The 26,682-nt window shown below is 36.9% G+C and overlaps 1 protein-coding gene across 2 annotated transcripts in view; it reads right to left on the bottom strand.

Annotated features, from left to right (window-relative positions):
• The window catches only part of LOC107088294 (protocadherin-17-like), a 67,283-nt gene that overhangs the window by 31,574 nt on the left and 9,027 nt on the right, over window positions 1-26,682 (bottom strand). Inside the window, exons 4-5 of one of the 2 annotated variants that reach the window (XM_015380379.1) lie at window positions 6,114-6,172; window positions 5,789-5,958 (exon numbers count right to left, since the gene is read on the bottom strand). In XM_015380379.1, the coding sequence (XP_015235865.1) occupies window positions 5,789-5,958; window positions 6,114-6,172 (229 nt within the window). Of the gene's footprint in view, window positions 1-5,788; window positions 5,962-6,113; window positions 6,173-26,682 lie in introns of both variants that reach the window. The other variant, XM_015380378.1, reaches the window with a different exon arrangement.

Raw genomic sequence — 26,682 nt, 5'->3', positions numbered from 1 at the left:
GTCATACCATCTTGATTCATATGTCGCAGCTAATATACGCCACGGTTAAAATAAAAAATAAGAATCATTTACTTTCCCATTGGGTTATGTCCCATTGTTCACAGGGATGGTCGTCTGCGTCTTCAGCAGGCATAGAGCCAACAGAACTGGCAGCGTTGCGGGGCAAGGGCTCAAACATGTACGGCTGGAAGCCTTCTACACCAAACCAAGCTTCTGCCGCCCTGACGTCCTCTTCCACAACAACTTCGTCACCTTTAAATTCCTCCTCTAAATAGAAAAAGATTTGATGGAGGACACTCATCCACGACCTCTGACATAAAACTCTCCTCCTCTTGCATGTTTCCTGTTCCTAGCCTTCCTTGACATTGTCGTTCCTAAGTGCTACTTGGTCTCAATGTAATTTCCCATTGGGCACCTACTAGCACTAAGTTGCTAAGAGGTTAGCAAGATACTTCACACCAGCCACAACTAAACTTGCTTGCGGACATTCCGCCACAACAATAAATTACCAATCACATTCACTTTATTCAATCATGTAAAGTCGGGCACCACTCGAGAATTCGGAATTCAACAGTTGGAACAGCCGCTTCCCTACGACATTAAAGGAGGCCTAAGGCCATGAAATAGAACATCTGCCTTTATTTCTGGAATAACTAGCATCCCCCCTTTCTACCAGTTAGAAGGGATGGAGGGACTCACACTATATATATATATATATATATATATATATATATATATATATATATATATATATATATATATAGTGTTGGTGCGTCCTACAGTTAGTTCCGGTCCCATTAAAGTAGACGGAAAAAGAGTACTATACAAAGACAGAGTCAGTTTACTAGCGACAATAATAATAAGCGCCTCAATGCAATGCATGGGGCATAGAATACCAGTGCATAGAGAGATTGGGAAGCATTTGATGTGACTAAAATGTCAAGCAAAACAATTTTTTTCAACATTAAGTAGATACGAGGGGCTGGTACCGGTCCCCTCTACCCTGGGACCAGGACAATTAAGCACTACAGTGATCCTATGATAGCTGTAGATTTATTTCAATTTCCAGGACTTGACAGATACCTGCATCTTGCGCAACTGGAAGATTAATTGGTATTATCAGCAAAAAAGTTGCATAAAGTACTTCAAATATCCATCTTTAAGGTTTCTGTGACAGGGGTTGCTTTAGAAAGAAGGCCAGAAAATAATGGAAAAGCTTTAATATAATCTCCGATATTAAAGCATAAAAATATGATGGCTGTTAAAATGGCAATAAGGAATGAGAACTGTGTATTTTATTGTGTCGTGAGCCATCACTTTCGGGACCCTCACAAGAAAGGGAACTGTTGCTTTTCAAATTTTCATCAGATGAGTAAATGTCAAAAAGTCAGCCTCCCTGTCCGCATGATATGACTGAGTCACATCCTGGCAGTGCCATGGCTCGATCACAATGCCACTTTGGATTCAAAGCTTACTGGAAGTGTTTCAGAAGATGTGCGTCTTCAAGCAGCCTGTCATTCAGCAGCCAGATTGCATGTTGCTTTGTTCATTTGTTGTTTTCAGAATTCACTTGAGCAGAGTCTAAAACGTTTTTTCCCCGCTCGCTTTTCAGCTTGCTTCTCTCTTTTCTCTTTCCCTTTTCTTTCATGATGGTACTGAAACATTCACTATTAACTATGCTTATCCGTAAAAGGGAACACAGATGAAATAAATTGGAAAGATAAGAACTTATTCATCCTAAACCATTATTGACACATCTCAAATGGAGCAAATGGCAATGTTTATGCAAATACATTCTTCCCTAATGTAGCTAATAACAACGTGAAACGTGCACTCAATTTTCTTTGAGTTAGTACGACTGCTGAGCCCAAATGAAAGTGTTTTCTTTTTCTATTAAAACAATTCTAAACATAAATACAACAAAAATAAAACATATAAGTGAATGACTTCTACATACTCTGCTGAGAGGAGTATTTCTATTAAAATGCTGCTTGTCAATAATGAAAGCTATAAAATACAGACTGGGATGCATTTAAATCTAAATTCAAAGCATTCATACAACGAATACATTATCTGACCATGAAGTATGACTGATGTTTGATGGAATTCACTTTTCCAACAGTCAGATAAAGGTTTACTGAAAGCCAAAGTAAAAAAGAGTTTCCATGGCTACATGATTGAAAAGGGCATCTGATCTAACTTCTGACCAGTCACTTAATCTTGCAACTGCATTTTATTTTAAATGAAAGGTTCACCTATAGTGCAAAATTAATTGCTTTGAATAAAAAAAAAAAAGAATCCTGGGGAGTAGGGAAAGTTATTGTAGTACTAGAAATTGATGATTATGATTGTCTCAAGTGAAAAAGGGTTACTTTTATTTACTACGATGATTATGTTTTACTTTTTCTTTGAAAACACTTAAAAATATATATGAAACAAAATGAATTATCATTTTACAAAGGACTGTATGCAAAGTTAATAATTTTTTTGGAGTTTGGAAACAATCAAGCTACACAATGAGGTCTGGAAATTCCACTGCAATGAAATTCTATTTAACACTAAATATTCTGGTGTGCCTGTTGCACCGCGCTGCCACAGACAGCTGAAAACGCTACTTTTGAAATTAGAAACACAATTGTGTAAAGGGATGAATGGACATTCAAACATCACCCACAGAAGCACATTTCTATGAAATATTGTAAGCACTACGTTTTGTGTTGTTCTTACAACATGGAATTCACCCTTCGTATTACATCACTGATTCAAAAGAAAACATAAGAAACACAGCCTACAGGATCTATGTAAGATAAAATGCATAAATCTTTCAGTTACAGTTATTGATAAGTATTTGTTGTAAAAAACAAAAACAAAAAGAACACAAAAATCTTTGTCTAATGTGTTTAAATGAGGATAATTTAAAGTTTTGTTAGGTTAAATATTTGTAATATAATTTCAAACTACTTGTCTACATACCAGCTACATATTTGTGTTTATATACATTTGAGGGAGGACTTGCATCGGTGAAAATAACTGACCAGTCTTGGTATTTCCCTTAATCATCAGATTTATATGCTGGTGGAAAATGTGCGGGTGGATAAAGCCAAAAATACCTGAGAAATTCCATTTCATCACCTTTCACAGTGCTGTCATAGGAACACAAATCATGCTGTCTTCTCACAGCATCCGCACTGTCCTTGTAGTTTCACATTATCCCCCCACACTACCACCCCAGTCCCACTAATCCCTCCCATTTCTGAAACAAAACAGGAGGCGGTATGATTATCATAATCCAGTCGCAGATAATTAGATAGGTCAGGTGGTACACTCAAACAGTGTCCATTCCTCTCCGTGGTCCATCCCCCATTGCCATCCCCCGCCGTCCTTCTTGCTCCCGCTCCATTTGCTTGGACAGCCCTATCAGTGGGTTACATCTCCCAACACCACTGCCGCGTGTCTGTTCATGATAGCAACTGTGGCAGTCATCTCCACAGAGGCGAGCGATGTGCTGCCAGCCTCTCCGGCAGAGCCAGACAAGACCGTATTAATGTCGGCTGCAGGCACGTTGGAGCAATTAATCTCTGTTTAAAACTGGCAAAAAATGCCTTTGATATACTTAAGCTTAATTAATACATTGCTACTAATTTTGTGCGACTAATTAATCAATTTGAGACTGAGCTGTGGTGCTAAGATAGCCAGATTATGTAGTGTAGATGGAAACTATGCTAAACCGCATTCTATAAGGGAGGGAGTTTGTTGAACTAAACCTTTTTTACTGCAGGACAACACACATCCAGAAAGTTTGTAGGAGGAAGAATATTAGGAGAAAAAAAATCCTAAAGAGGGTTTCAAAAGTAGGGTCAAAAAAGAGAAAACTTGGCTTCTTTCAGGCTAAGAACGGAAACTGAGGTGGGGATTGATTGGGACTTGAACTACATGCTCTGTGCACTTGGAGTTCTGTTTATACTGAAGCAGTAAAAGAGGCCACAGTGTTCTGGCAGGAAAGTAAAGAGAGCTACAGAGTAATTGGGAGGGCTATGCTTAGTGTAAAACAGAGGTCTTAAGATGGGATAGAGGGAAGGTTGTAGTGGTGGGTAGAGAAGAAAGACCTATGAACTGTACGCTAAGTGCTTAGATGTACAGGAAAAAAACTGGGATATTGAACCGTGTGAAGCTTCTTTAACCCATTACCTTTTGAGTAAATAAACAGGAGAATGCTTCATGTACATATGTATGAAGTCTATTATTTCAAACCTCCAAGGTTATCACAAGTTAACTTCAATAAAACATAACCAGTGCATGAAACATTTTAATCTCTTGATGTTCTAAGTGTTAACTACTCTTCCTGAACTTCAATGCTTGCCCATAACAAAAAGCCCATTGTGCAATTTCTCTACAAAAAAAAAAAGATGCACCTTGAATGCCTCCGCTAAACCTTAGCTAAACCCCTCTGTTATTGACAAAACACAGCCAGCTGCTGTCAGTTAACTGTCTAATCTCCCATCAGGAGATTTCCCCAAACAAGTAGACAGGAAGAAATGGAGCGGGTTTCAAGGAGGAAGGGGGGGGAACTTACAGATTACACCCTTTCACCAAGTTACCCAGCTTGAGTGTGAGTAAACGTGTGTGTGAGTGGGATTTGTTGTTCAGGACCTAACTTGTACTGCTAAAGGACCTCACACAAAGGGAGCTTACCGTATTTAAAAGTTGCACCTACCAGGGCACAGACAACTATCAAAAACCTAAAAACAATGTCATACTTTTGTCATGTGCTTTTATGTGTATAAATGTGATCATTTTAGTCCCTTATGGACAATTAAATGAGAACATTTTCAAAATGAGAAACATATGGAGCTTTTTAATTGGCCAATTTCTCTTGCCAACATGTGTGGCTTTTTTTTAAAATCTAAAAACCAATGAAAGGGAAAAAAATGCTATCTCGTCAGACCCGCATATTGCAGCACAGAGTGTTGCACAAATTTTCATTGTCCTTCCGTACGGAGTAAAGCAGCCCTTCTGTTCCCTGGATTAATAGCACCATTATGGAGAATCCATGTTCAGTACACAAGACCATTCTTCATGATCATGTCAGCAAGATACAAACTTTTCAGTGTAGATGTTTCAGTAAATTTGTGTTTTCCTGCAACTTCCATTATGTTAAGCAGGTAATGGTGCGCAACAGAGCAAATCTCCGGTTAAAGCTGCTAGAATCACAATATATCTCCTTTTACATTTCCTCTTTTTTACCTACTCCATGTATATCTTACATTTCTTGCCTCCCTGAGACAATGCACTAATCATGTGATGTTGCAGGGGGCGACTGTAACAACTCATATCTGGGAAGTTATTGTTCTACACATGTCAGGTGTAATCTGTCCGACCAACAGTGCTTGGAATAATTATTCATATTTAATCACCAAATAGAAGGCTACATCGCCTGCTGTTCTCTAAGTCATTTTCCATGTTCCATTATCAAAGTTTTAGAGATGGGCGCTGAGAGCAAGGGGACTAAAAGGAGAGGTTGAAGTAGTTGAGCTTATAAAAACATAATGGGCTTGTCTGCTTTGATAAACTGAGCTGTGGGTAGCATGCACACACAGTCACACCCTCCAGACCATGTTCACTGAATCGACATTAAATGAGAAAAGAGCAGAGAACAAAGAAAGGTAAGGTAGCACAATGGAGTTTCCTACTACGTGTGTTCGGACAATGACAAAAAAAGTTTGTGTTTGGTCACAGTTTTCTGGCTCTTTTTTTGTCCCGTCTGCTTAGATGTGCCAGGGAGGCTCACCTTGCTCCAGGGGTGGGGGTTTCACACCTGCAGCCTTCAGCTTGAGAGCTTCTTTTGCAGACATATCACAGCAGGAGCCTTTGTTGGTGTCCTGGTCGCTGTCAGCCTGGTCGCTGTCACCATGGCCGCTGTCTCTGAGGCTGGCTCGCTCTGGGTCTTTGAATGTTGAACTACTAAAGAAAAAAAAAAACAGACAAGTAAACATCAATATAAACGCTTTTAGATGTAATTGCCAAATTAATACTCTAGTCATTTCTAGTAACAGGGAGTGAATTGAAAACAGAGATCTAAAAAGTAGTGATTACTAATAGACACCAGGTCTTACCTTTGAACAAACTGTTGTCTGCTACCCATATAATTAGGCTCAGTGGGGAAATTGTCGGTCTGTGAAACAGTGAGAAGAGAATATACAGTGTTATAAACAGAAACCTTTCCTGTTGTACAACAAGAATTTCTAGCGACATATGATTAATTATGCAGAACTGTGAGGTGCAGGACAGATTAGTCTAAAGGAAATAAAAGTGTACCCTATGCTTGGCCAAGGTTTGAACATTTCACTAACCATATGAAACAAGCTAATTAGCCATTGGAGAATAAACCACACAGTTAAAAATCAGGTCTGGCAGACATCAGATAATCAATGACTCCAAGGACAATTGTCTTGATGAAAACAGAAATCTCTGCAATTGCTGTGTTGAGCCGTTGGCTAGACATCTATTAGCTAATTTACAGTACAAACTGCACAAGAATAAGAATGTCTGTTGAGCCTTAATTGTTCCAATTGGAAACTGCTAAATCGCTAAATTCAAAACCCTGCACATTGTTCCCTTAAACCAGTAAATCAGAGCATTGAGAACTAATGTGTTTATTGTTGGATCATGCAGAAGAGGCTTTGTCTAAGATTGATTAATGAAAGCTTAAATAAAATACAACTTACAAACTTGAAACAAGCCTTTAAGATCCTTCTAATAATAATTGTCCGAAAATTCTCACGCATTCTTCTTGACAGAACTGGTATAACAGCAAGGTTGCCAGTTCTGTCCAAAAAGTCTCTATTGATTGAGTTTAGGGGTCTCATTTATCAAAGAGTGTGTGGGATCTATGATAAAATATGAAAATGGCATATGCAAGAAGATTTCAGATTTTTCAAACAATGTACATGCACAAAAAAAAAACAATTTCCTCAATAAATCATACTGATGCGTATAAGTGTGTGCACGAGGCTCCACAGAATGTTCAGGCCTCTACACGGCTGACATTCAGCAATAACCGGTCCATGCAAAGCAACGCATAAAATGTCAGAGTATCTGATCAATGTTATTTCATGGTTACTAATAGTAACCACAGGTAAAGTAAAAAAAAAACTAAGGCTAACATAGATGTGGTGGTGAGTGAGGTGGATATCCAGATCAATGTGTATGGTTGCCACGGTAGAGGGGAGACAAATAAAAGAAAGTATAATGAATGACAGAGTCTGATAGGGACTGATCATATATAAAAGGACATCTAATGCAGCATTCAGCAATGGGCTGGCTGTAATGCCTCAGTTTTATGGATAAGGTATTTTCTTTCTAAAAGTCGGTTCAAGTAGAGAATCAAGTGTTAAACACTTGTCCGACCGTTTGAGTAGGTAATAGCTGAGTGAAACCCCTGGTTAACAGCTGCATTTAATTATTAAAATAAAACATAAAGAAAGCCTGAAATCTGGTTAAACTGGCCACCAAGCTAGTTTTAAGATTTTTTTGTGAACAAAAAAAAAAAGGATCAGTTACATCAGCATATAATATTTAGATACTCCCAATCTAACTATAGATGAGCAGGTTTTATTTGATCTTTATTAAAATGTGGCCTGAAGCCATGTTTATTTAACACTCATAATAAAAAATGAATATATAACTACAGTTTTTTAAATGTATATGAAATTTTATGTACAACAGAATACTAATTATCAATATTTATTTTCATTCTTTTAGAGCTGTGCAGCCAGCTACCCTTCTGTTGTTTTAAGACATTGAAGTAGTGCACACTGACCTCCTGCTGAAAAGGTCTATGGTCTATAAAGTCTGATCAGCTGATAAACCAGTTATTACCATGAGGCAAGAGAATCCTAAATCTCCCATTTTCCAAGTCCAGCAGAGCAGCATCCTACGCTCAATATTACACATGGGTGTCACGGGTGTAAAATGCTAAGAGCATTCGGTGTGATTGCCTCACAAATGCTTAAATGATTGTACTGATCATATTGTTGATCATCAGGGAGATGAATGTGATGGTGAGCAAACATTTACGTGTTGCATGTGCTTGATTAAGGATTTGAGCTGTGCGTAACTAGTGCGAGCATGAGTTGCACTTAAATAAACTGATATGAAACATCAGAGAAGACTAAATCTGGCTTAGGTTCTCCACCTCTCCATCTTTGTTGCAGTTTTCTCCCTTTCTCCATAATGTTTGAATACATGGGTCAGATTTTGTTTGAAGGACCTCACATTTCCATGCCAAGTTTGTTTCTGACAGATCACAACCTTTGCAGGGAAAGTGACATACAAAGGTTTCAGGTCTCATTTTATCCCAATGCAAGCTTGATAAATCAGACCCCAGATCTTTGTGATATCCTGTACAAATCCCTGACTTTGAACCCCACAGGCCAATCTCTAATTTGGTGATATGCATGGGGTAAATGTTTATTTGGAAAACCCACTTTTGCTTAGATTTATACGTCTAAGCTGATATTCTAATTTGTGATGTCATTGATTCTTAATATCATGCATTTTGTGAAGAACTGACTACAATCATTACATAATGCTACCACTTCCATGCTTCACAATTGGAATGGTGTTCTCAGGTCCAACTTTTTCCTCAATTCATTGATAGCCATAATGACTGAAAACTTTAATCACATTGTGATCATGTCTAATAATTAAGGTCCCTCGCTGCTTGAATTTATGGCTTTTAAATTCAGGGTTTCTTTTTACCCAGATTTTCCTTTCTACTTGATATGCACATTTTGCAACACATAACCCATCTCCTTCTTGAACAGTATGATAGCTGCACATTACCATTCTGTTTATAGTTGCATATGTTGTTGTTCAAACTGATAAAAGTGGAAACCACTGTATAATTTTTTTTTTTAATATATATATATATATATATATATTAGTAATTAGGAAACAGGATTCTTTTATGCATTGCTAACAAACCTAAAAAGTTCAGTCAAATTCATTTTCAGGCTGCGGGGGGGAAAAAAAGTACATGTGCTTTACTGTAACATTACGAAACATTTTGACATGTGTGACAAAGTGTAGTATTATATTTCAATACCTGTATAAGGCTCCCTGCATAAATGGCACAAATGCGTAATCCTCTGGACTGTATGCAGCACCACCTTACAGAATGGATCAATCACTTCGGCAATAAGGCACTCTATCTTTCTCCCAGTCTTACTTGCTTAGTAATTATATCAAACCACAGTGTATTGGGAATTTTAATCATGTTTAGGAGTTAAAAGGTCAGAAAAACTGCAGTGTGCCTACTGGCATTTGAAAAAAAAAATAGACCAATAACAAAAGGTATTTTGTAATAAAAAAAAAAAAAATGAAATGTTTAACAGTATATTTTATGTTCCGATTATTGCAAGAGATTAATAAATTTCCTGTTGTTTATTGGTAGGAATGACTGAAGCAAATGTCTTAAAGAGAAACTGCTTTCATGCTCTTGTGGCTGCATTCATCACAGCAACACAAATAATTACACTATGTTGTGCACAACTCTGTCTGAAATTCATAGCGGCGAAATGTCATGTTTGGTGAGTAATGCGTCGTTGTGCCAGGCTTTTTCACATGCACAGCTTGACTCACGGTCGATAGAGTATTTCAATGTCATCTGTGCCTTGCAGTGGCTCAGTATGAAAAAAGTGTGTGTGAAGGTCAGACAGGCCACCTCAGTTCTCTGACCTTCCATGCTTTTGCAAACACCTTTATCTCTACCTCAACACTTTATTCCACTTCAGCCTTCAATATTAAAAGAAAGCGCCCACGGAATATATCAAAGGCTGGAATCTGACCATAAAGCAAAAGAAGAAGGAAGTTTGAAATTATTTGGCAATGACAGGATAAGAGCAGCTGAAAAGTGTTCTTTTTTAAAAGTAATGAAATAATTTTAAATCAGAGAAAAAGAAAATGGAAGATGGAAATCTTGAATAAAAGTAATGTGCCCCATCTGTACTTTCTCTGACCATGCAACCAACCCTGGGCATGCTTTTCTCATGACTCACGTGATTGGGCATTATTAATACATTTTGATTTTGGTGATTTATATTCCTTTGTAGTCATGAACAAATCAAGATACAAAGTCTCAAGAAAAATGTTTTTTCCCACCTGCAATTCTTCTTAACACAGAAAAAAAAACATGCCTTTACCTAAAGAAGCAAGCAACTCACTGCACACAAGCCAATAAAAAACACATTAGACCACTTCATGGAAACCTCTTTCCTGCCAATTAAGAGTTCTGGCCGATCTTCAGCCTCCATCTCTTCCTGTCTGACCATATCGCCCAGCCCTTTCACTACAATGGGCCACTTTCCAATTAATGGGTCGATAATGGTCAGCATGAACTGCTTTCCACTGCGAAAGTCAGAGCCCACAATAAATACAGGATAATTTGAGGCAAGATGTTAAACTGAATTCGACACTGCATAAATTCCCTTTGCATCACAGGTATCATTATTTGTACCTAAACCTGAAAACCAAAACTGGTTTAAATGCTTCCGTGTCTCATTGAATGAGGATCTGAGTTATTAGCTGAAAGAGCTACAGAAGTGCAGAACCTGTTCAATAAAAGATGAATCTAGCACACACTGTGCATGTATCAGCAAAGGCTCTTCTTGTTTGGTGGTTTGGATGAATTTTCCAAAGGCATGTGTTGCTGAAGTGCAGTAAATGATGTGTTGTATCTAGTTCATGGAGCAAGGTCACAAAGGTCACTGAGACACTGAACACAGTGAGACTGAGTAAGTGTAAAAAGCTCCACTCTATTCTGTATTCCCATTGAGGCCCCTAAGACTGACCGACGAGACAGCAGGCGATTGAGACAAATGGGACGAGAATATTGGAGTGCTGTTCCCCTCTCGGGGCAAAGTAGTTGATTCTGGTTTACTGTTTGCTTATGTGTGGTTATATTTGTGCACTGGTACCATTTTTGTGTGCATTTGATATCCTACGCAGGGATGGTGAACGAGGACAAATTGCAGCTTCTCTTTCACACATCAGTGGATTGCTCGCTTTTATTCAAAAGAACAAGAGTACACCCCCTTCACCTATTCTGAGAGGTATGATTCATGCGTTTCTCCTTTACTGTCTTCATGAAACACAGAGTGACCTACACATGTATTGGCACCCAATTGTAATGTCAAAACCCTGAAAATAAACTCCTCTTTTTTTACGTAATACAATCACATATAAACAATGATCATATAAGTACATATATTCAATGGGTAATGAAATACGACAATGCAAAATAACAGCTAAATAAATCTCTACAAAATTTCATGTGATTATTTGCACCCTAGCTGTTAAGACTTTGCCCAACCCCTATAATGCAATAAGAAAGTTTTCTCTTGTAACATTTCTTCAAGTCAGAGAATACAGGAAAAGCTCTCTGATCATGTTTTTCGCATCTGTTCAGAATGTCCAACAACATTTTCCCAATCAAATTATCTCTTCCCTTCAGCATTAAGAGAATTGTTGCCAAAAAGCTTATTCTAGATCATTTATTGCTCCAAACTCACCATTTATCATAACATCGAGTAAAGCAGAATAGATCTGAGCATATTATGTTAAAGGAACAAATTGACTTTTGTTGAAATGGCTTATTTAAATTCATTTAGAATATATAAACAATATAATAGTTGTTATAAACAGTTGATAACATAAAAAATTCCCACTTTTATGTTACCATAAGACTTGGAGATTTTACTTACAATCTTTAAATTGAACTTTAAATGGTTAAGAGGAATGAGGCACATTTATATTAAATTCACATTGTAAGTAAACTCTATAAAACGGCAAGTGTTTTTTTTGTCTGCTTGAGATTTGCAGAAAGATGGATATCTTTATGCAATGATCCACCAAACGGGTCATAATAATAACTCAAAAGGTTGGATTTTTCCCTTTTTAACATATTTTAACTTACCTTTCTGTGGTGTGTCAGATGCTGCACATATTTTGTATTAAAGCATTAACTAAACACTTTTTTAAACCTACTAATCTAAGCAGATTAGAATGCACTATACTCTTAGTAAGAAACCCCACAGAAAAACTCTGCATCTCAGTTTTTATATTGGTAAAAAATAATTTCTCTGCTGTGTATCTTAATGTAAATATAAGGATGTAAATATAAGGAAGGTTACCAAGTACATGAGCACCAGTCACACAGAAATATAGGAAAAATGAGAATGTGGTGAAACCTGGAAATAGCAGAATGCAGATGAGCAAAAAGAGTATGTAATGGTGGGATGGGAAAAGTAGTAAAGTGAGAGCACGCTAAAAGAAGTAAGAAAATGAGGGACAAAGTTAAAAGACAATCATTGAATTGCATCAATTATCTAGTGGTGGAGGAGCAACTTTAGGTGATCAGATCTAATTAGCATTGAAAAGTTCTTCCTTAAGATAAGAGACTATCAAACCAATAATCTTAAGTGAACTTAGAGCCAACACTGTCTATCCAAATAGCGCAAATCGGTAAGGACACTTAAGAGAAATCGGAAGTGAGTTAGATGTCGCTATGATAAGTGCTCTCCAAATGGTGTTGGCAGTAAGAAAGGAGGTTGGAAAAGGAAGCTGGAGGCTTTCTACAGCTAGTTCATTTAGCATAGGGACCTCTATACGTTCCTGTCTGAGACACTGGTTAAACTTGTTATTTCTTCAAAAGAAAGAAAATGGATAGAAAGTTCAGCAACACAGTAAGACTTGCATTAATTTTACGTCATGGCAGCACCTTGGCTTTGTTTTTACATAAAATGTGGAATGTTTGGGTCTGTCTGACTTTGTCAAAGTAGAGTTTTGCTGCAACAGTTTTAGGTGTTGAAAGAGAGATAGAGAACATAATGAAAGGATGACAGACATGGTCTGGAGATGTACAGTAAAGTACATTTTGCAGAATGTTATGTTGGTTGGATGGCAAACTCATATTAAGCATTTACATCATATGCTGCACCTCTTGCCTCCATTAGTAGTTTTTATTGACTGTTTTCATATTTAATTATTTTTTTTAATATAATTGTATTTTTTTTCCTTCTGTATCAGTGCAAACACATCATTTGCAGCTCTTTTAATTTATTTTCCACTGCTTGACTTTTCACTGGTCCTTTAATGCTCCATCATCAATGCCATCTCTACGAATGAACACCTGCATGTTCAATCACAAAGGCGTGGGAATTCGCAGCCTTATATGTAATTATTGGGACGCTCATTATACAGATTTACATTTCTCGCTCACTAACGCACAGGTGGACTGCATCACGTTTATAAAGATCATTTACAATATTTTACTGAAGTTACGAATGTTTGTTGAATCTGACATGTTGCGTTCATAAAAGCCCATGAGAAATTTACAACAAGAATAAGAAAATTTTGTTGCATGAGGCCCAGTAAGTCTAAACAGTCCTAATGGATAGTGGCGCTGCCGATACTTAAATGAGAGGGTTAGAAAAGAGATACATTGCTCACTTCCTTAATCATTGTGAACATCAGCTTTCTGTGTATTTATGTCAAATTGAAATCCTCTACTATTATTGCATGCATATTTGTAAATGTGCTAACATGCAAGCCAAACTTCTAACACATTAAGAGTAAGAAATGGTATTAAATATGGCCCAGTATGGTTGGCATTGTGCACTGACATGGAAAAGCACTTGAGTGCTCACTCAAACTTAAAACCAACACATTTGGTTGGCATCACATTTTATGGAAAGTAGGGAATGCTTGAAAAGTGGTATTAAATTCAATATACTGATATAGCTCTAAACAGATCATCACAGGTCCTTCACATATATATTTCCCCCCTAGGACATCAGGCTGAATTTGAATTACAAAAAAATGAGCCAGTTTGATAAGTTAGTGTGAAAAGAATTCTGTATGGAAAGATTCATAGCTGTTAACATAACCTTTAACAGTAGCAAAAATAAAAGATAAAAAGTGCTGCTATAAACAAGAATAATAAAATCAGTTCTAATATTCTCTCATGGTTTCAATTCTATTATATGTCAGCAACATCCAAACACAGCCTCAAGCACAATTCTAAGGGGCCCGAGAGAGTTGTGTTGTTGATAAAGGTCCAAAATAGCACTTCAACTAGTACCTCCCAAGTGTGAACAAGTGCAGCTACATAAATGACATGAGGCAGAGCTAAAATCAAGCATGCATACTCAGCAAGCCTTTGAGTACAGTTTAGAAAAAAAAGCTAGTCAGTAGGTTTAGTCGTCTAAATCACACAGGCCCTCCAGAAGACCCTTTAAACTTTAAAGCAATGAAACAGCATGGGGCTTTTTAAAATACATTTAAATATGAATTATGCCCGAGTCTGACATGACAGTTATACTGAAAAGGTTAATGTGTAGGTTTGAAGGGTTTTGAAAACACTTTTTTTTTCTTGACTATAAATGTAGCTCTGTGCACATACAGAACTCATTGCTCTAGTAATTAAAACTGATTAGGTATTTTTCTTTGCATCATGATGTTTTCCACATGTAAAAGGAAGAGAAACGCTAATCGGAACAAATGAGCTAATTCTTCATGCAAAATATAATGCTCTAGTGTAGCAGACTTGACATATGTGCAATAATAAACCTTTTCTATGGTCATTGCCCATTAATTTGTATCTGACTTGGAATGTGCTTAGGAGGATGGACCTCCATGATGTTTTAAAACATCAGTGACCCGACAAAAATGCCTCCTGGATAGGTGTCAAAATGACCTCAGAAAAACTGAGCAATAGTCTGGTTGCCTCAGATTAAAGCCTATTTTGTGCTTTTCTATGCATCAATTATGCAAATTGTTATTTTTTTCATTACAATGAGAACTAAATTCATGTTCAGCACATTTTTATCTGTAATACCATCAAGAAAGTAAAGCAAAGTAAAGAGAAAGATTATGTGAAAACCAGGACTGATGTAATGATAAAATATCACTTCAGACCATAACAGAAAGTATTGATTATTTGTTCCACCCAAAGAAATGAGTCCTTAAAATAAATCCTTACAATCTCTTATCTGCTTTTCATCGGTTGCTGTAGTCAATTTGACAAAACAACACATCTAACAGAAGTCAAGCTAAATAAAGACAAACAAATAATCATCTGTTGGTGCCTCTGTGGTGTTGAAGTATCATCTGTGTTTATTATAGAGCCACCTCGGGGCTATAGTTGAAAAGAAGCTCCTTTATTATGAAACTGGCGAATTCAATCTAACTCTGTCCGCATATCTTGTAAGCCATTGCCACATAATTCAAAGAGATTTGTACATTTTTCTTTTTCTTTTATGTGCAAGAGCTTTCATTTATTGGAAACAGTACATTTTCCTTTATTACTTTGTGCTAAGAACTTCTTTTTTAACAGAGTACATAAAGAGCACCACTTCTTGCTTGATGATTAATTCCTCAATTCAGTACTTATGAATAATATGGACTAAGTTTTATTGGGGCTCACTTTTGATATCTCATGCAACAACAAACAAACGTAATTTAACATGCATGTGATGTGGCAAAACTGCAAATATATGAATTCAAAGGAAAAAATTAATGTGAATAATAAAGAAATAAAAAATTGAAATTTCAAGGGGAATTTTTTTTTTAAATGAATAAAATGATGAAGAAAAAAGAAACAAAGGCATTCAGTGCAGTTACTGAAGAAACTATTATTCCATTTGAAGTGGTGCCTGAGAAATCATAAACATGTAATTTTGCCTTTCTGTCTACAAATGGCTGCTTTAGTCTCATCTGAGGAAGTTTTTAGCACAGTTTGAAGAGCTGCATTCTCTTTACCAGAAACAGTGTATGAGTGCCTTACAAAGAAAGAGCCTTTCTTTGTAAGGCACTTCATCTATTTGTAATTATGTTTTTCTTTTAGTCTTAAAATCACATCAGTTTTAAAGACACCGCCCCCCCACTGTTAAACTTTAATTTGAATTTATCACCATCCTGATAAAAGGCTGGTACACATAATCCACACACCAAGACTACCACTTGAGTAGCTAGAGATTTATCGGCCAGTTCACCTCAATATAAGAAAAGAACTTACCACAACCAAACCTGATTTACTTTTCTAGACTCTACAAGATGTACAAGATGTATTGTCTAGATGAGCATGGAATGATACAGAATAGTTAATACACTTCTGATATCAATATATTTAAAAATCTGGTTGTAGCTCCTTTGCATGTAATTGATTCATTAATAGGGCAATGAAAAAGTGATTTGATTGTAATGTTGACCAGGATCCCCTTGGGGAAAGATTACAATAAGCTGCAACACTGAGAAACTGAGGCAGTGTTTATGGCAAACAGTCAGCGCCATGTTTTTCAAAAATTGAAGCAAAAAAGTCTTGTCTATAGCTCCATTTAAAACACGATACTCATGCAAGATTTACAGATAATAGGTAGGGGTACTGCTATGTGGGTCAACAGTTTATAACGTTTGTGCCCTGACAGCTATGCCTGTATTTAAATCGAACTTCAGATTCAGATATGCTCATACATTTGGACTCTGCTGGGTCAAAGCCACTTTTATTGTATTAGAAAAAATCTTAACTATTAGGTAACCCCTGGCAGGCTAAAAGACAGTTATTTTGGCAAATGTCTCAACTTAAATAATCTCCATTAGCCTCTTTATCCCTCTATTTACCCTAATCTGTATAGACTAAATGTGTGAAAAATTATATTGAAAATAATATTCTTTAAAAAAAAATAAGCGTTAAAGTTTTTACGGTGTACCTGAAAAAAAAAAAAGCCACTCAAAAGGAAGTACATGTTTGCGTTCCTCGTCTTTTATTGCCCATTTAAATTCACATAAGACTTAAGTCTTACAGTATGTTTTAAAAAGCCCATGTCAAATAAACGAGCAATTACATTCTTGTGAAGAAGGAGAGGCTTAAATGAATGCACTGCTAAAAGAATAACATTCAAGCTCCATCAAACTCAAATAAGACTTAAGTTTAATGAATCTTTACACAGAAATAAATATATCTCAGCTATCCATCTACTCTAAAGTAAGAAAGAAAGATCCTAAAGTAAGAGAGAAGGATATCTACAAAGTCTCAAGAAGTTCAAATATAGCTTGACTATTTAACCAAAAATGAGGAACATCTAATCAAGCAGTTTGGAGATCAGTAAATGGGTCCAACAACAGAAATGTACAGGAAAGAATTCCAGCAGCTAATAGCAGATATTCCATTTTTTGTGTACACATTTTAGAAGAAAACCATGACCTTATGAACACACTAGGTGGACTACAAAAAGCTTTCAAATACTGCTCTTCATCGATGTTAGGGTCTTACGGTCATCTTTTTGGATACTGAGAAGCCAATTATAAAAGATCTAGCAAATTATACATTTTTGACATAATATTTTTGAATTAACATTTTAACAAAAACAAAAAGTCAAATAATACAGATTCAGCACTGAATATTTACACAAATACTATATAAAACAGTATTGATTATGCAAGCTGCTAGTTGTTCTAAATTCCTTTAACAGAATATATATATTAATTTTTTAGCGCTTTCTGCTTGTAGTATAGACAAAGAGTTTCTCAAAATCATTAGTGTTATTCATTCACAGAATAGAGTGGATATACTATAGCTTACAGGTAAAAGCATTTTCTGCCTTATGCATCAAATGAAATAAAAATATTGAAATTTACATTTAACAATGTTAAATTGCAGGTTTACTTAGAGCAAATGTGTTTTGTAAAACACACATCAGCATCAGTTTGAGTCTGTCAGTCTGCAGTTTGTATGACAAACAAGTTATAAGTGTAGAAAATAGCAAAAATCTATTGCCTCACAAGCTGCTGTACATTTGCCTTCAGGCAAGCAGACTGTGGGATCACCAAAATGCCATGTGAGTGGGATATTCAAGCAGAAAAATTAATTCCAGTTTCATCTGGGTGGCACTGGCACAATTCATAGCCTAACAAGCTGCAAACTAGATTCAAATTGAGTGAATTCATATGACCGACCCCAGGGTTTTTGGGGCTGAGTGAGAAGTCATAATCCTCTTCTACCAGACCTGGGAATTGGTGTCTACATGTGTGAGCAAATCTGTGCATGATGCTGTATGAGCCTGTGTTTGTATGATCATGTGCTTGTATGTGTGCACTTGGGACAAGAATCAGTTCGCAGTTTCATTGGAAACAAGAGGCAAATAAACAAAATATATAAAAAGGTTATATTTTAGGTAAGAAACTCTAGCTTTAAAGGTGAAATACTAAAAATAGTTTAACATTTTATGCTGTTTGCATTAATAAAGTCAACAGACTGTCAATAGAATCTAAAACTACCATGGTATAATAAATATTGATTTGTAACTCAGTGGAAATGTGCTGTTGATTGACAATATCTGGTTATAATGTGGTGGAGTTTATATTATTGATTGCAAGCTCAATTATGTCCAGTTTAATATCAGTATATCCAAACATTGGTGCTTAACAACTTTCTTCCATTCTATCTTTGTTTTCTACCTATTCCAGATCCAGTCCAGAAGACATGTTTAGGCAATACAGTCTCACTCCCAATTCATGAGATATTGACGCTTGGTCAAAGTCCCCTGCTCTTCCGATACAGACGGCGATACCCCTCTCATCAGTAATTGACGTGCATGGTTCACGAGTTGCTGTAGCAGGAACTTCCAAAAATGCTTCCATGAGCTGCGAAGTAAACACTTACCACTAACCCATCCCTTACCCTAACCATAACCACTAAACCTAAAGAAACAGTAGTATACATATTATATGGTTACTGTTTCTTTAGGTTTAGTGGTTATGTTTAGGGTAAGGGATGGGTTAGTGGTAAGTGTTTACTTCGCAGCTCATGGAAGCATTTTCGGATGTTCCTGTAACCATGTCCTTCAAAAGCTATCAAAATAACTTTACAGGCTAAACGTCAATTTTTTTTTTTTTTGTCGCAGGTCACATGGTACAATGTCCGCAACCTGTCATTTACCCTGCACATCAAATACTTACGAGAGGGGTATCCCCCTTGTATCAGTATCTGACCCGCAAGGGTCTTTGTCTAAGCGTTAATATGTGACGAGTTGGTAGTGAGAATGTGTTGGTTTAGGAGGAAAACCCAAATATCCAAGACACTCCCTTACTTATTCTGGGGAACTCTAGGTCACTCACAAGCCTAAATTAACAGAATATACTGTACAGTCCCTCAAGCAAAGTTTTAGTTTTCTCCCAGGGTCGACTCCCAGTGGGATGAGCAGAATATTCCACCAAAGGGATGTGCCCTGGAGGTAGCCTAGCCTGCCAGACTGATAAGGTGCATCAGTCTAGAGAGGAGGAACAGCCTGAGTTTAAAGGCAGAACTAAAAGAGTCAGTGGGAACAGGTAAGAAACAATCAAATAGCCAAACATACTCACTTGGAACATGAGAAAGTACATTATTAATCATTGCTCTGTTGCAGTTGCAATCTTGACTGTTATGTTTACAGAAAGACTGTTGTATTATGCGCCAGCCTCCTGCAATGTGATTGGTTCTGTCTGCTTTAGAATACCATCTGAGCCTTACCAGTCAGTCTGGCTGGCCAGGCTACCCTAGAGGCATCCTGAGCAGAAGCATGAACCACATGAGCTGACCTAATCCTTTTTCTTTTTATGAATCAGAATAAAGCTTGTTATATACCATGCAAGTACAAAGAAATGTAGGGTGGCAAGAAGAATAAGAAAAAAGATTATTTCCATTAAAGTAGTCATACTTTGTGAGAAACTGAGCTGCCGAACTCACAAAAAGTCCTATCAACTGTAGCACAGTGGCAAAAGAAAACAAAACAGCACACAATGGCAGAGGAGGCATTTTATAAATTAATAAGGAGGAGAGTGAAATGGTTTATGTAACTTCTATGTATTATTCTCCTTGCATTTGAAAGCCAATCTTTGAACTATACTGTGTAAGAGATCTATACTGTGCATATACTGTGTAAGAGATCACTATATAGAGTATCCCATCTGAAATTAGAAGGGAATTTACAATCCATAAATAAAAGGGAAAAATCATCTCCACTTTTCCTACTCAAAAACTACCATAGATCCCTGTCCACTGGTCACCAATAACCCGCCCGCAGTTCTAACCGATGTTCCCCGTTCAGGGACACACCCACTAAGAATCCAAATCTAGTAACTAGCAGCTCCATAGTCAGTTACGTGGCCTAGACACCAAGGGCCATAGTCAAATGCTTGCCAAGGGCCAGATTAGGCGACATCAAATCCAACCATCTTTATTCTGTTTTATCACTTCTGCATTAACACTATGACACTAACAAAAATTCAGTAGAGAATTAAATATCAGCTTTACCCTCCAAGACCATTTCAGAAAAAGTTTTCTGCTCAGAAGAAGTAAGAATGACATAATGCAAATTTATCCTGCCCTTAGCACAAAACCAATCTCACTTGCTGTTTGCCACCAACAGGAGATGAATGGGATGTCAAGCACTGATCTGTGTTTATTGTATGTATACAGCACATTAATAAAGAAATAAAGTACAAAAGAGTTACATAGATGTTTGTTTTTGCATTAAAGTAGTTTGCCTTTTAATTATTTGAGACAGATTTTAACAGTCTGTCTGTATCGTTAACAGCAGGTTCAAGTCCTTTGATTAATACAGAATAATAATATGTTTTGAAAAGAAGAAAAACATGACATAAAAGGGAAGTTAGATATTTTTTTCATTCAATATTAAAACAAAAGAAAATCCCAATTATTAAAATGTTTAGTGTAATTCACAAAATTGCATACAGGAAAAATATTTCCACAGAGGAAGAAATTACGGTAAGACAATTAAAGAAGCTATTTAAAAAAAAAAGAAAAAAAAAAAGATCAAACCCTGACAATAGGGAAAGCAAATGTACAGTTTATAAATCTATATCTATACTTTCTTATATGGCCCATTTAGCTGACTTGATAGAAAGTTTTATTATCCTTATTTTACCACGAAGGTCCCAATGGTTATAAACCCATTTTCAAGGGAGTATTTGCCAAGATAGGCAGCAGTACAATTCAGTTCTATAGAAAAAAAGTTTCATATGAAGTTTTGGTTGAAAATTTAAATGTCTTGGAGGTGGTAGAATATTATTCTGTGCTGGTGACTAACTCTGGTTGCACAAAAGTAATCTTCAATCAAATAGTGGCAGCTGTCTCCTTATAAAATGTATCTGTTTTCAGTTTGCTTTTGCTTCGATGGTAATAAACTTTTTTTTTCACAAGATCATGTGATCCAACCTACAACGGAGGACATTCTCGAAATGAAGTGTTGCATAGAAGTACAATGAAAATATTGGATGCAAAGAAAGAAAAGACATTATCAGACCTGAGAATGGAATATAAAAGTTGAAGTTTAAGTGGAAGCTGAAGCCTTCGAGATTTATCAAGCAGATGCATGTAGATGGCAATGGTGCACAATATTTATTTCTATGTTTTTCCTGGGATTCCGACAATCGATGTTTTATTTTTGAGGCATGAATAATAACAAGTTTAAGTTAAAGGTATGCTGTTCCATTAATTATTGTTTTCTTTTTTTTTTGATAAATTGTATGCCAGTTTATCACCAGGAATTTCTTCTTTGTGACTTTTTAACTTCACCTTTAATCTAATCTAGAGAATAGATTTGGACCTCTGATCCTGAACTCTGACTTAGTTTTTTTTTTCCAACGACATCTTAACATCCTCTTGCAGCATTTTCCTCTCAAGCAATAGCTCAGAAAGGTCGTAATAATGACCTAAAGCTAAATGCAGTAAATTAAGGTTTAGATGAAAGACTTGAGATAATCACTTATGAGAAAGACACTATCTCCTTCAAATGGAGCTTTCAGGAGGACTAGGAAATTTCTGCCAATACGCAGCCTTTATGTTTCTTTTTATGTTTAACTCTGCTAATTCAAGAGAGATTAGTAAATACTTAAGTAATTTTGGTCTAGTAAAAGCAGTAATTACTGGGCAAACTTAAGTATAAAGTAAATGTGTCCTATTCTTTTGTTTTATCCAAGCTGCTTTGTCTTTTAAAAGGGGTCTTTTTATGTGAGTCCTTACACAATATTACACATTATTAACTTAAAATTAACCATCCCGTGGATGAGTTTTTAGATTTTTCAAATAAGCCCAACACCAAAGCCAGAAAACTACACACAGACGCACAAATTCTGACAAGACTGAATGTGTGGTTCTCACATTGATACATACTGCAGTGCAGATGGACACACATAAAGGTCGGCTCCCTCTCCAACATACACAGAGCACATGGAGTTAATTTCGGTCAAGGTGACCCATTGGACCCATGGAGGAGTGGTATTTGAGTGAAAGGAACTAAAGACAGGATGGAGGCTATCATTGCAACTCGGGAAAATGAAAAAAACAAAAACTGCAGCGAAAATGCATTAATAAACTCTGCTTAAAACTTCCTCCTTTTAAAGACACAAAAAATGCACAATGGTTTCACTAACATCTTATTTGCTGTGTTCTCCTGCCCTTCGCATTTTGTCTAATAAGTTCCTCCAACAAAACCCAAGTCTCTTTACCTGTAAGCATACCAGCTAAGCATGTCAGTGTGAACTAAGACAACAGAGGAGAAAAGAGAAGAGGAGGGATGATTTGAGACAGACTATAAAAAAAGACATGAGGAAAACTGAAAAAAATTCTATCCATCATCTCAGCAGCGTTGCGAGCATATAAATAGCAAGATCTGTTCAGAGTTATTACTGAGCCAACGCTTCCATCGTGGTACTTCATTTATTAGGACTTTGGGCAGATCAATACAGCAGACATATACACCCTGTACTGTTGACAACATAATCTCATCATTATGAATTTAGCTTGGGTCATCAGTAACATGAGCAATTGCAATGCTTATCCGAGATGACAAGAAATGGAAAAAAGAAAAGTGGTCTAAAAACTTAGAGCAAAAGCCGAGGTCTTTTTCTTACTTAACAATGCTAAGAGGACTAGATAATGAAAAACAGTAAGTCAGTACCAAACAGAGCAAAAATCAATAAGAAACGGAGCACACTGGCAATTGATCTGAATACCAAAGGACCCCAAAAGATTTCTTGCTAAGACACACACCCAGCAAGGGACCAATTCAGTATATCTGTGAGGCACAACAGACAAAGATAAGACTTGTTAAATCTATAGTTTTTAATATGCTATCAGCACTTAGCGTTGCCACCGCATCAACAAAGAACAAAGACCCTCAAGGTTTGACAACAAATCTTGTGTGCCCACCACTTAGTGGCTTTTTGTTTAGGCAACAGCATATAAGGGTGCGGGAGCATTCGCCTCTATTTTCATCAACACTGCAATACACAACAGCTTTTCAATTTCTCTCATACACGCTTAGGGCTTTAGACGGAGGTCAGATTTCAAACTGTGCAACAGATAAAGGCAGCAACAGAAGAGAATGGAAGGATCTCTCCCACTTCAGTTTGACAATTTCTCATACACACTGTGCACAAACGAGAGAGGATTGCAAACTACAAGGAAAATCGTAATTTCCTATTTGTAACCTGACAGTAATATACTTCTATGATTGTACGAGGGAGAGGGAGTCATTTTATAGCAGCTTGTTTTGACATGCAGTTAGGTGAAATTATAGCAAATGAGATGGTATGCATGATATATGCCTCCAAACAATTAATCACATTACTGATGAAGCTGAAGAAGTGCTGAACTGTAAAAGGCAAGGACAAGGAGAGAGCGCAAATGATTCAGGGAGGGGGTGGGGATTGGTTAAATCATTTCTCTTATACTAATGAGATAGAAGGTGAGAACAAATTCACATAACTCATTCTTTGAGCTACGTGTTGTTTAGCAGCACATGCCTAGGAGGCACAGTGAAAGAAGATGTGGCAGAAATAAAAGCTCTCTCAAGCTGGACTGGAGCCAAGGCACAGCGGAGCGGGCTCTACTTTGTTTGACTTTGAGAGCGTTTGATTTACAGCAAGGAGACCCAGCTGCTGGCAGTTCAAAGAATACATCACCAAGCTCTGTACACCTGGGCAACCTCTTGTATGTAATGTTTTGTTGCACATTAATGTGTGGTCATTCTTATCTAAGCCTTCTTTTTCCCCATCTAAGGCCCCCAAGGACTTAAAAAGCAGAGTCTAAAGACCCTGGGAGGGATCGAGAACCAACAGGGGACAGGCAGCCCCAACAGTGAAGACCATTTTGCTCTAGGGAAACAGCAAGACCTATGCTTCAGAACTCAGCTGGTGGTAGCACAGGTGCGAGGTTGTGTGTACACACGTCTGCATAGAAATACACATAGACACTAGGCGGCTGAATCATAGATTCCCTTGCTGTGAAGGTTATATTTTTGTTGTTGTCTTTACAGCCTCTCTTAACCAAGGGTAGTCTTCTTGTACCTAACTTGTTTGTAGAACAACGCAAAAAGTACCAAGGTAACAGGTAATAATGTGGGTCATTTTTGGCAAATTCTTTTTCTTTTTAAGAAATGTAATTTGTTATGTAAAGAAAATACATTACAGTCAAGTTATTATCAAGTACAAAATGTCATATCCACCTTGTGTGGGTGTGAACCTGCAGGATAATAGAAATACGAGAAACTGATGGTATGAATGTCTGTGTAAAACGGGTTGCCTATCTTAGTATTAATTCATTTATGTTCATTAAGAAATAATAAAAAAGGAAGAATGTGTAGCATCCTGAAGTCAAAACAAGTAAGTTCCACAAGACCTTTGCAAGTCTTTTTTACCAGAGTAAGTCAATCAAAATGATGCTTGAAAAAAATGAGAAAGGCCTGATAGTCTTAAACAAAGGATCACTGAATCACGCATTAAAATCCAGATCATTCTCTTCCCCTCTATCATAAACACAGCCAGGGATACACAAGCACACAATAAATGAGGGTGCATCCACTGACAAGCCATGGTCTTATTATCAAGCTCATGTCATCTGCAATTGACTGCTTCCTACTGAGGAGAGAAAATTGGTTAATGTGTCCGGTCAATCTGGTTGTCATGAGCGCCAGCTTACATACTCATTTCCTGTGTCTTTCATTACCCCTGCAAAAAAAAATAAAGATTCCATTGTTGTCCTGGATTGCCAGATTGGGTGGTGGTGGTGGTGGTGGGGGGTTACAACAATGAAATTACACAGAACAGCTAAGTATAGTGTCCATATGGAAAGCACTGACTTCCAGTGGGTCAACAGATCAGTCCGTCTCCATTGGTGTCATGTTAAGTTTGGTCCTTTAGTTGCAAGGGGAAAATTCAAGAAGTAGTGAGCAAAGTCTCTTGCAAGTAATCAATTATTTAGCAGGTTTACTTGGATTGTTTTTTTTTTTACATTTTTGGAAATAAACAAAACCTGCTTTGAATCTTAAACTTTCAGCACATATATAATATCTGTTTATGTTGTAATCTAGCAAGATAAAAGCAAGTGGCTGTGGCATTATGAAATTAAACCACATTTCCTGGTTTTCAACCAGTAAGTACCTTCTGCTTCTCCACTTTCTCTGAGTTCAGCTATCCTCATTTGCTCTGGTTCATAAACAAGTAGCCTGAGACCTCTGATGTTTATTGTGAAATCTTTTGCTTTTGCTCTTATTTAAACATTATGATTTATTAATGTACAAGGATGCAAACACAGCTTTATGCATTGCTTTACACAGCCGCTTCTGATTCAAAGCACTGTGATGCATCTATATGGAAACAAGCATCGCTTTTCAACAGTGCCAAAATAACACTAGAGATTGTTGCAAATAAAAAAATACAGAATAATCCAAACTTATATGTTCTGGGTAAAGAGATAAAACAATTTGCAGCTTTTTCCCCAGAGCAACACTTTGGTTTGACTGCACTTCCTCCCAGTTGTATCTATCATATCAGCTTTTGGTAGTATGAAGAGACATAAAAGGGCTTATTAATAATTTAAAATTTCACTGTGGTGTGTTATGTACAGTAAGGGTAAGTTTGTTTGAAGAAATACAAAAATAAACCCAAGGCAGGATAATATTTCTTTATGTACTGGTGAGCTTAAATAAAACACATCTGTTTACTGATCTCACTTAGCAGCCATCCAAAGGGACAAATAAACATACACTTCAGGAGGCATTTTGAATTGTTTCTCATCATTTGCCAAAGCAGCCTACATTTATTGTTGGTATGCTGCAAAACCTAAAAGATGCTTTAAACATATAGATGTTTAGTAAACTTACTCTGTGGAGAGCTGAAGACCAAAGCCATTATTGAAAAATGAAAGAACGCTTCTTTATTGGTTGGCTCAATGCTACTGAAGTGTGGGAGCAATTTCAATACAATATACTAAGGCTTGGATAAGACTTTTTGGTGGAATCCTTAAAAACAGACCTGCATGTGCATCTTTGTGTTTGAGTGAGTGTGTGTCAGTGCGCGTGTGGAGGAAGGGTGTTTCAAGGTTCGGACAAACGCAAGATTGTCACGCTCATGAAGGAGAGGGGCTCTGTCACGGAGCCTGCCAGCTAAAGGCTTAAATCACATGCCTGGAATACACAATGATGCTACACCCACACAAAAACACACACAATCTCCCTAAATTATGCAGAGTAAGACCATCCCTCGAAGCATGCATTCTCAACATCTGCTCCAGTTAAAATGTTGGCATGCATATTCTAAGCCTAAACAGATCAAAAGAGTGAAATC

The sequence above is a fragment of the Cyprinodon variegatus genome, unplaced genomic scaffold (assembly GCF_000732505.1).
Source record: "Cyprinodon variegatus isolate N-32 unplaced genomic scaffold, C_variegatus-1.0 Scaffold212, whole genome shotgun sequence".
NCBI lineage: Eukaryota > Metazoa > Chordata > Actinopteri > Cyprinodontiformes > Cyprinodontidae > Cyprinodon > Cyprinodon variegatus.
Note: the sequence above shows the minus strand (reverse complement) of the source record. Positions and strands in the feature narration are given on the sequence as shown.